Here is a 10,492-nt window from a genome sequence, read left to right on the forward strand (position 1 = left end):
TGTATATAGTCACTCGTAGTTGCACGTTGAGTTATTGGTTGATATTTATTTGATAATAAACAAACAGAAGAGACGACACCGTCTCTGCGAGCAATATTACATATGTGTCAGTCGATATGTGTGTACGTCGATGTGTATATGTGTGTGTGATGAGTCCATATGTGTGTGAGTCGATGTGTGTGTGTACGTTTATGTGTGTGTGTGGGGAGTGGTAGTGTAGCGGTTAGCGCGCTGCGCTGTGAACCCGGCGACCCGAGTTCGATTTCCGCTCATGGCCAATACCGGTGATGGTTATCAGAACCGGTCCTGGGCCTCCCCTAGGTCGACTCAGCCTAAAATGAGTACCTGGTGCGGTGTGTAAACATCGCCACTAGGGAGATAAAGGCGGCCGGGCGTGGTGTTGGCCACCCACCCCCTCGTGTGCCGTGCCTGCCTTCATAGGTGCTCGCTAACAGCACTTGCCCCTACAGTCTGTTAAGGCTACACGGGGGATATTTGTCTATTTGTGTGGGGAGCGGTAGTGTAGCAGTTAGCGCGCTGCGCTATGAACCTGCAACCCGGGTTCGATTCCCGCTCACGGCCAACACCAGTGACAATTATCTGAACCAGTCCTGGGCCTCCCCTAGGTCGACTCAGCCTAAAATGAGTACCTGGTGCGGTGCATAAACATCGCCACTGGGGAGACAAAGGCGGTCGGGCGTGATGCTGGCCACCCACCCCCTCGTGTGCCGTTCCGGCCTTTATAGGTGCTCGCTAACAGCACTTGCCCCTACAGTCTGTTAAGGCTATACGGGGGATCTTTGTCTTTGTGTGTAACTCCATGTGTGTGTATCTAAAGTCGATGTCTGTGTGTGTGAGTCCATATGTGTATGTGTGTGTAGGGCAGTGTGTGTGTGTGAGTCGATGTGTGTGTGTCAGTCGATGTGTGTGCGGGGGTCCATGTGTGTGTGTAAGTCCACGTGTGTGTGTCTTAGTCGATATGTGTGTGTATAAGTCCGTATGTAATTGTGTGTGTAAGTGCATGTGTGTGTGTGAGTCGGTGTGTGTGTGTAAGTCCATGTTTGTGTTTAGTTCCATGCGTGTGTGTGAGTCGATGTGTATTTGTAAGTCAATATGTGTGTGTGTGTGTGTCAGTCGATATGTGTGTGTTAGTCAATGTGAGAGGCGCCGAGGGTGTTGGAGGCCTTGGGGGGCAGGTCTTGGGAGGCTTCTTGAACGCCGGGCTCCAGTGAGCAGCCAGAGATGTCCTCTTCCTCAACCGTAGGAAGCTGTGGACAAACCGACCCATTAGACACTACACACAACTAAGTACATATACCAGCTCAACTGTGATTACACACAACAATCAGCAACCCCTACTGGCAGACAAATGCCAATTTCACGCCAGGTGCTGAGTCACCTTGTGCCCACAGGGACATCTGTCATTGAGGGTGCCTTTTCAAACGTGTTGAGATGAGATGTGATGTAAAGCACTCTGAGATGCCCCGGTGTACAGAAAGGTGCTAAATAATTCTTAGCGTTATCATTGTTTACAGCAATAATGGAATTGTGTCTATAGATAGATAATCTGTATTTGTAAACAGGGACCATGACGACTTCACGAAATGGTTAGACCAGCTCATCATTATCATCATACACTGAATCGTGTGTGTATGAATATATTATTTACGTTAAACACAAATTATATACTTGTGTGTGTGCGACGCACGAGTGCTGTGCGCTCACCTCCACCTCGCTCTGCAGACGCTGCTGCTCTGAGTGTGCGCTCTTCCTGTTGTCGCGGTAGGGCGCCAACTCGGCGTGCAGCTCCACCACCACACGTTCATACCACTGAATCTCTGCCTGCAGAGATTCCAGCTGCCAATTCCGGTCAATGAGCTGTGTGGGCCACGGGCAAACAGCGGCAAAGAAACACAAAAGAGCATTTCAATAATTGCGTGCGGCTATTGTATAACATACAGATGCAACAACACACACATAGAATCGAAATCTTTATTTATAATTGAACAATGTATTGAACTGTAAAGCTCGTTTACACAGATGTCCATTCACCACCTATGACCAAATGACCAGAATGCACCCAATCATCTCAGATCTTGAAAGAAAAGCATTGCTGAACTTCCATAGTGCTTGGATGGACGACCACCATCTATACAACCCAAGATAACACCGATAAAAGCCCACATATATGAATTAACCCAAAAGCTGCATTAAAATGTCAGATTAAGATCGCTTTCCAACCAAAAACAGGGAGGGAGATGCACGTAGCAGAGGGGAGCAGATGGTCTAGTAGTAGTAGGTACTTCTATTAGTGGTGGGATAGGGGGTCGTAACGTGGTACAGTCCCTAAACAGAGGATGCTCCGTAACCCAGTATGCATCCATACTGTACAACCATCAGTATGAAAAAGAAGTGGATACAGGCAGTCATCAACTTACGGACACCCGACTTCGGAATACCCGACCGACGAACCTGTTTCCATAAAATTTTCGATTACCATTGACTTAAAGCGCCAACTCGCACTTGCAAACTGAACCGTGGAACTATTTTGTTCAGTGCAGCGATCCTCCACGAGATACCATGAGTCAGCCTTGTGCTGGGAGTGAATGTGGGTGTGCACACCCACATGTGTGTGTATGTGAAAGTGAGTGTGTGGGGAGCGGCACTGTAGCAGTTTGCGCGCTGCACTGCGAACCCAGTTCAATTCTCACTCATGGCCAACACCAATGACAATTTTCTGAATCGTTTCTGGGCCTCCCCTAGGTCGATTCAGCCTCAAATGAGCACCTAGCGCGTGTGTAAACATCACCACTTGGGATACACAGGTGTGGTGCTGGTCACACATCCCCTCGCATGCCATGCCGGCCTTCATAGGTGCTCACGAACAGCACTTGCCCCAACAGTCTATTAAGGCTATACGGGGGCTCTTTGTGACGCCAAATGCTGTGCGTTCACCTTCGCCTCGCTCTGCTGGTGCCGCACTTGCAGATCCTGCAGCTGTGCGTGCAAGCTCTGCAAGTTTTCATGGGATGGCACCAGCTCAGCGTGCAGATCCGCCACCACGCGTTGGTAGCCCAGAATCCCCGCCTGCAGGGATCCCAGCTGCTTGTTGTTCTCAATGAGCTGTGTGGGACACGGGCATAAAGCAGCAGAGGGATACGGCAAAGTATTTTAATGACTGCGTGCAGCTACGATAGAACATTCAGATACAACAAAGACATACAGAACCAGTATCTTTATTTTAAATATAGGAATCTGAACAGCTATGAAACTCTTTTTCACATATGTCCATACACCATACCACCCGTGACCAAATGACCCAAAAGCACGGTTTAACTTTGATAGTAACACCTATAAAAGCCCATATATATGAATCAACCCAAAAGGTGCATTAAAAGGTCAAATTAAGGGATGGGATCGAGATGCACGTAGTAACATGGAGATTGTCTAGTAGTAGTAGGTACTTCTAATAGAGGTGGGATGATGGATTGTAACGTGGTACAGTCCCTTAACAAAGGTTGTTCAGTAACCCACGCGCATCTATACATCAGTGTGAAAAATAAGTGGATGTAGGCAGTCCTCGACTTACGAACACCAGACTTACAAACATTCGCACTTATGAACCTGCTTCCATGAAATATATATCTTTTTTAACATTGACTTTAAACGCGAACTCACGTGTACACAAATAGAGGTGTGGGGCTGCAGCTTAAGCTTATGGTTACCTGGTGCTGCAGCCCGTCGATCTGGCCGCGCATGAAATTCATCTCCGCATCCGCGTGATGAACTGTGTACTGCAGCCGCACCACTTCCTGTGCCGTCGCGGCCTCCTCTGCCCTGGAGACTTCCAGCTCGGCCTTGATGAACTCCATCTTGCCCCTGTACAACACCACAAGGAGGCAGCACGGCGTCAAGCACGGGCACTCCCACGCTCGCTAAGTCGCTCGCTCACTCGCACTGAGAATCCAACACCGAACCGTGGAAGAACTCACATTGCACTGTCCCATATATCTGATCTAATTGTATATTTATAGAGCGAATTCACTCAAAGCGTTTGACATAGTTTAAAAAAAGTGACAGAATTTAATAATTTAGATGGCAGGGGCATACAAGGGTTAAAGAATGAGAGACCGCGACATAGGGTACTTCGGGATCACGAATGGGTAGGGGAGGTAAAGGAAACAGCGGGGCAAGGGGAGTGAAGAGAAAGAGAATGGGCATTCGAGAAGCGGTAAGCTGAAGGCCGTGGTGCGTATGCGCAGATCACCAAATCTCAGTAAAAGCAATTGCATGGCCATGGTGCGACTGGCGCTACAATCAGAGCAGCCTGGGAACTTTTTTCAAATGTGGATTGTATTACAAATTGTTCCTTGATTTTCTACTTTCCCGTATGTCCATCACTCAATCTCAGTCACCCTATGTTCTGCTTTTCGGAAGCACACGCTCGCACACGCGTGAACTGAACACCTTGGACTTGCAAGTATTTGTCCTTATCATGCCATGACTCCTTGACGTGACTCTACCGCCATCCCACCACCGCTCACCTCTGCCAGCTCGCTACGGACCGCCATTCCATCACTCCCACACCGGCCGAGCACCCTCCTAATCACGCCCCCCATGCCCCCAATCTCACCGTCGCTGCCACCGGTGCCTGCGCTACGCACCTGGTGTTGTCGAGCTCTTCCCGAGCACGGCACTTCTCATTTTGCAGCATCCGCTCACACTCCACCTTGTGCTCGCCTAACCGTGCCTTCATCGCCACCAGTTCTGCCTGAGACAGCTCCGCACGCTCATGATGTTGCTCCAGAGAATTGGCTGTCGAAAGGGATACAAAACCACGGCGATGAAGACAGTATAGCCACCAGTGACAGCAGGTGGAGAAAGAGCAGTAAGCACCAAGAGGAAGAGTAACAGCAGCAGGAGTAGTAGCAGAGACTCAGGGCTAAGAGGGATTAGGTACCTCAGACCTATTCACCAGCTTGCATTCAAACAGGGTCAAAAGTTACAATACATGCACACGAAGGACTTAGCGAGAGAGCATTTAGAAAACCCAGTGTAGTCCAACCATGTTAGACAGCGGAAGTGGTCCACGTGTGAAATGTTTCTAGGACTTAGACTCGTTTAAACTCGTAAAAAAAAGTTATTGGTGCATAGTGGTCTACAAAAATTAGCGTTCAATGGGTCCGTAGATTTAGAAAGATTGGGAGCACAGGCCCCTACCCACCGGTCTCCTCGAAGCAAGTGTTGGTCTCCTGCAGCCGTTGCTGCAACTCCAGCGCTTCATCCCGCAGGGTGTCCACCTCAGTTTTCTGCACCTCTTGGTTGGCATAGAGGTCACGCACGGTCACACTCAGCTCCGCGGCCTCGGCGCCCAGCCGCTCGGCTTCAATGCCATGCTCTCGTGCCACTTTCTGTGCCACCACCAGGTCGGCCTCAGAGCGCCGCAGCAACTCGTCACACTCCTTCAGCTCCTGCCAGCGGAGGATGGGCAGTATCTATGTTACACATAATTACATGTAACTTGAATATATTCGTAATCCTTTTTATCGCTCACCCAAAATATTGAGAAAATTAAGTGGGCTTGGGCAGGACACATTGCTCAAGGGGATGAAGGATGGTGGAGAATAATAGCACAGTGTCAGCCTGGGAATAGAGCGATGGAATCTGATTGTGTGCAGGTACTAGGTGGATTGTTATCATTGCAAGATCGTGAGAGGTTGTGGTGGTGGTTTAGGGGAGGCCTACATCCAGCAATGGATGAAACATGGCAAATTCTGAAAAGAGCTCCAAGGAATTATGTGGATTATCAAGTATTTTCCAGGACACCAATCAATGGCCCCGAATGACAAGGGAGCTAGAGTGTGGGTAGGCGGAGGGTAGGGGGGTGGTTGTTGCGAGAGTGGAGGCCTCACCTTCTGCAGGACCGCGATGTGCACGACGTGAGCGTCGTACTCTGAGTCGGCGTGCGTGTGCGATGCACGATATTCGGCCAGCTCCATGCGTGCCAGATTCAGAGTCTCCTCGTGCTCATTTCTCAGCTGCTCCTGAAGCCGCTCAGTCCTAAGCGTGAACTCTGCCAGCTCCGATGACGCGGCTTTGGCGTCGTGCACGGAACGCTCCTCGGCCTCCCGCTCACCCCGCCGCGCTGCCTCCAACTCTGCCTGCAGGCTGTTGATGGCCTGCGAGTGCGCCCGTAGCTGCTCACGGACAGATGGGCACAGTGGCACAGGCACGTGTATGCATAGGTGGGCAGCCCCTCATCACAGACACGTGCAGTGTGCAGATGAGGACAGGTAGAGACATACTGACACACGCAGTATGTAGTTGTACAGAGAAATAGAGACAGAGACATGGGCAGGAGGCACACGAAAATAAATAAAAAAAATGACAAACATGCAGAGACATATACATACGGACACAAGCAAGTCACATGTAAAAATTTGGATAAATGTACGGAAAGTCACAGTGCATATGGAGAGACATGTACATAGCCACAGGCACAACATGTACAGGGAGACAACGTAAGCATGCAGAGACACGGGGATCAAGTACAGAGACGCCCATGTGCACATATAGGTGACACGCACACAGACGGATACGCACACATGCAATGGATGTTTTCAAGATGAAAAGAGAATAAATTTAGATTATATTGTGAACAATACGACCACGGGTAAACACCCGTGGTCGTAACATACCACAATCACGTTTAAATAAAATATAAAATATTTCGAATAATAAAATAAATTCCAAAAATAAAACCATGATATATCAACTATTGGTAAGCATGCATATAACATGGAAACGCTCTGCATCATAACATAATGAAGAAATTCCGAGCACCCAAATGATCGTCTTCAAATGGAGTCAATATTCAGAACAACTCACAATGCCATGTCGGTCATGGGGATGTGTTTTTACTATACTTCCCCATGCTGGTCAGTCCCATACAGGTGTATTAATCAGTAAAACATACTACATGCACATTCTGTGGGGAGATGCTATGATACAAAAATTTTGTTTGATCTGCTTTTTTCATTTTCAACAGTATTAGCATTCAAATTTAGCCAACTCATTACGCTTGGGAACCCGGTTAAATCACTGTGGTTGGGCGGCTGTAATCTGGATTTGATCCTGGCATCTCAGCAGTGCTGGCACAGCATCTCTGACCCCTGAAGCACCCAGCCACCTCCCAGAATGCACTTATTTAATGGCCAATTTCCTTGACTTTCAGATCACACTCTGAATAAAAACTCAACACATTCATCAAAAACGATGCACTCAATAGGGCAGAACATCGAAAAGGCGACGTTTCAGGCAATGGTCCTTTACAGCAATAACCATTGCAGTCTTATTGACGAATATGTTGAGGTTTTGTTATCCCTGCTTGTGCGCCACGGAGCTTCACAACGAAAACACGTTTAATTTTAGCCGCGCTCCGTGCAACAAGGGGACGGGGAGGGGGGTTTGGCGGCAGCCAGGGTACCTCCTCAGAACGGTGGATCTCTAGTTGGTGCAGCATCTCGTGGAGGCTCTTATCCTTCTGGCTCAGGGCGCCACGCAGGGTGTTAAAGTGCGCTCGTGCCCTGCCCAGGTTGGCCCGCAGGTTCGACACCTCCTGAGACAGCTGATGCATTTCGTTCTCCGGCATTGGCAACTGCGACGGGAGCAAGGGCACATGGCATGGGCACGTTAGCTCCTCCCAGTGTAAATCCTGCCTTCATTTGCATCGTGACGGACGCCATTTGACACGGATGGTGGAGACAACACCATGGCACATGGCAAGTGAAGTTCCTTATAGGCAGGTAGACACACATCGGACAGATACGCTGACACCCATACACCCACGCAAGACAACACGATTCCTCACACAGCCTAAACACCGTGGTAGAACGCGCAGCAGCGTTGGTCTCAGAAACTCACCCACCGCCATCTCTGTTTACATTCGCTCAGCCAATTAGAGTGACGAACGCTCTGGGACAACCAGCAACTAACCTCCGCGATTCAATTATGACGATGTATGGTCACGAGTACATTAAAATGTCGATAATTTTGTCAATGTTGTTACAATCTTTGTTATTCAGTATTATCACAGTACGCTTTGAGTCACGCAGCGCTCGCCAGTTTTTAAAAGACACCCTGGTCCGCCGACGTGTTTGCTCTTCCTTGGTCTCTCTTTGCCTTGTTTTCATATTTTTAGTGAGCATCTTAGCCCCAAAATGTCTGGAAAGAGGCCTGCAAATGTGTTAGTGCTGGAAATGAGACCAACAGGTCAAGGAAAAGTATCACTTAGAATGGTAACATGCAAGTGATAAGGCCGGTCGAGGTGGGTGAGCATCAGGCGAGTACATTACATAATACTTATTGATAATAAAAAATGTATATTTTTTTGATACAATGTTTACCATCTGCTTTATTACTGTAATTAAATTGCGCTGATACTGACACCCCAATGAAGCCCTCATTTATTGTTCATGAGAGACAACGCTGTTGGGAAAGCATCCCCATATGTACAATGGTATAATAACCCTTTAAGCGCTGATTCGATGAATACCTTTATTATGATGCTCACTTCTCCACCTACGCATCTTGAGCGCTAAACGAGGACTGCCTTTATTAATTCCATACAGGTTTGCAGCGGTGGCCTCCACTGCAGCCTCGCTTTGACTCCGCTCTCTTGCCAAGTACAACTCTGCCATCAAAACGCACCTCCACTGTTGACAAATTCAGTGTCTCCTGTGTGGCTTTCAACTGTGGTATGCTGAAGGATCTCATTGATGCTCTTGCCGACCCAGAGAAATAAACACAGGCCACCTCGCAGCGACAAGAAGTCCATGCGGTGATGACGTAACAATTAATCACGTAGACATTGCACTACCAGTATTATTCATAATAAAGGTTTTTGGGTTAGATCGCGTTATTATAATTGTGTCGCAACCCTCCACCACCCGACACGGCCAATCAGTAGAAAATGTGTCACGTTAACAAAACGCCAATTAGTTACTTCTTCAGCCCACCGGTGTTTCAAGAGTAAATCCACAACATTTAGCATTTGAGTACGACGTTTCGCTGGTAATTACATCCAGCATCTTCGGGCGATTTGCCAGAATATTGAAGCCACCCACCTGCTTCCCGTCTTAAACAGTGCAGGATGACGTCATCATCGTTGAACCCCATCAGGTTTTGAGATCAGAAGCGGAGGTGTGGAGGGTTATTGTAATTGTATAATAGATTAGCAATCATATTTTTTGGGTCGGCATCCTTTTTCCTGATGCCGACCGCTTGTGTTGCGAACGAAACGTCGTCGGTTTTTTGTTACTTTTTATTTTCTTTGAAGATATTTACGTGACTTTATCGAAAGACCCAAAGAATATGAATTCTTGCAGTCACGAAAGCTTTAAGGGGCCGTCCATAAATGACGTCACGCACATCGGGGGGAGGGGGGTTTGAGAAATGTGACGTCACATCAAAATGCGCAACTTTAAGGGAGGGGGAGTAAAAATCTGCCAAAATCGCGTGACGTCGTTTATCGATGGCCCCTAAGTCAAGATTAGTAATGTAAATACAAGTGAAACGTCGTACTCAAATTCTAAATGTTGTGGATTCACTCTTCAAACACACCGGTGGGCTGAAGTAACTAATTGGCGTTTTGTTAACGTGACACATTTTTACTGATTGGCCGTGTCGGGTGGTGGAGGGTTGCGACACATTTATAATAACGCGATCTCACCCAAAACCCGATATGAATGACGTAACAGAAATTACAGTAGTGACGTCATTGGCTCCACCCTATGTGGGCGGAGCCAACCCTATATGGGCGGAGTCTACGGCTCGTCCTTATCGCGTCACCAAATACCACGTGACCCCCAGGCACAGCTGCTGGACAACGGCAGTTGGTCCGAGATGCTGTCACCATGGCAACGCAAACAAGGACCACCTTGCCCAGAGAAAGCTCCTTCCGACTAAAATCCTTGATGAAACTCTCAATCTGTGATATTAAACTATGAACCTCCTTACCTACGTATCAAGCGTTCAATTTTAAAGTTTAACTTAAATAACATAAAAAAAAATCGATATTTTTTTTCTCGATGTGATCACGGTATTTATTTCGTATAACTCCGATACCGCTGAAAGGCAAGAGGTGGCGCCACTCACCTCCACTGTTGACGAATTCGGAGTCTCCAGCGTCGCTTGCAACTGCTGCGCTCTCTTGAAGAACCTCATAGTTCCTGTTGGGGGCGCAAGAGATAGAAGCAGCCGCTCAGCTCGCTCGCCCTGTCGGAGTGACGTCAAAGCCGGAGGTGACGTCATTGGCCCCGCCTACTGTGGGCGGAGCCAAAGCCCGTGAACCCCGCCCCCTCAGACACCCAATGGGGGCAGAGGAAGCTCCCTGCGACTTGAGACTCAGAGCCTCCTCGCCACGTGTCGAGAGTTCAATGTCGCAGTGAAATTCACTGACGAGGCGACTGTCTCTGGTCTTGGTGTGCTCCTT

The 10,492-nt window shown here is 48.3% G+C and overlaps 1 protein-coding gene across 1 annotated transcript; it reads right to left on the bottom strand.

Annotated features, from left to right (window-relative positions):
- Window positions 1-2,913: 2,913 nt before the first annotated feature.
- On the bottom strand, window positions 2,914-10,276 carry LOC133340365 (uncharacterized). Its single transcript, XM_061548508.1, has 7 exons — window positions 10,156-10,276; window positions 7,487-7,657; window positions 5,913-6,197; window positions 5,225-5,471; window positions 4,665-4,815; window positions 3,726-3,879; window positions 2,914-3,123 (listed from the first exon to the last, which is right to left on the bottom strand). Exons 1-7 carry the CDS (start codon window positions 10,222-10,224, stop codon window positions 2,914-2,916), a joined length of 1,287 nt encoding a protein of 428 aa, XP_061404492.1. The 5' UTR covers window positions 10,225-10,276.
- Between the last annotated feature and the right edge of the window lie 216 nt (window positions 10,277-10,492).

The sequence above is a fragment of the Lethenteron reissneri genome, chromosome 9 (assembly GCF_015708825.2).
Source record: "Lethenteron reissneri isolate LAM-NWPU_2019-01 chromosome 9, ASM1570882v1, whole genome shotgun sequence".
Classification (NCBI taxonomy): Eukaryota; Metazoa; Chordata; class Hyperoartia; order Petromyzontiformes; family Petromyzontidae; genus Lethenteron; species Lethenteron reissneri.

Coding starts and splice junctions, on each gene's coding strand:
- LOC133340365 (XM_061548508.1), bottom strand. CDS start 10,224: ATGAGGTTCTTCAAGAGAGCGCAGCAGTTGCAAGCGACGCTGGAGACT. Junction 5,472..5,912: donor ACATCGCGGTCCTGCAGAAG/GTGAGGCCTCCA, acceptor CTCCGCTGGCAG/GAGCTGAAGGAGTGTGACGA. Junction 3,124..3,725: donor TCGACGGGCTGCAGCACCAG/GTAACCATAAGC, acceptor TGTCCCACACAG/CTCATTGAGAACAACAAGCA.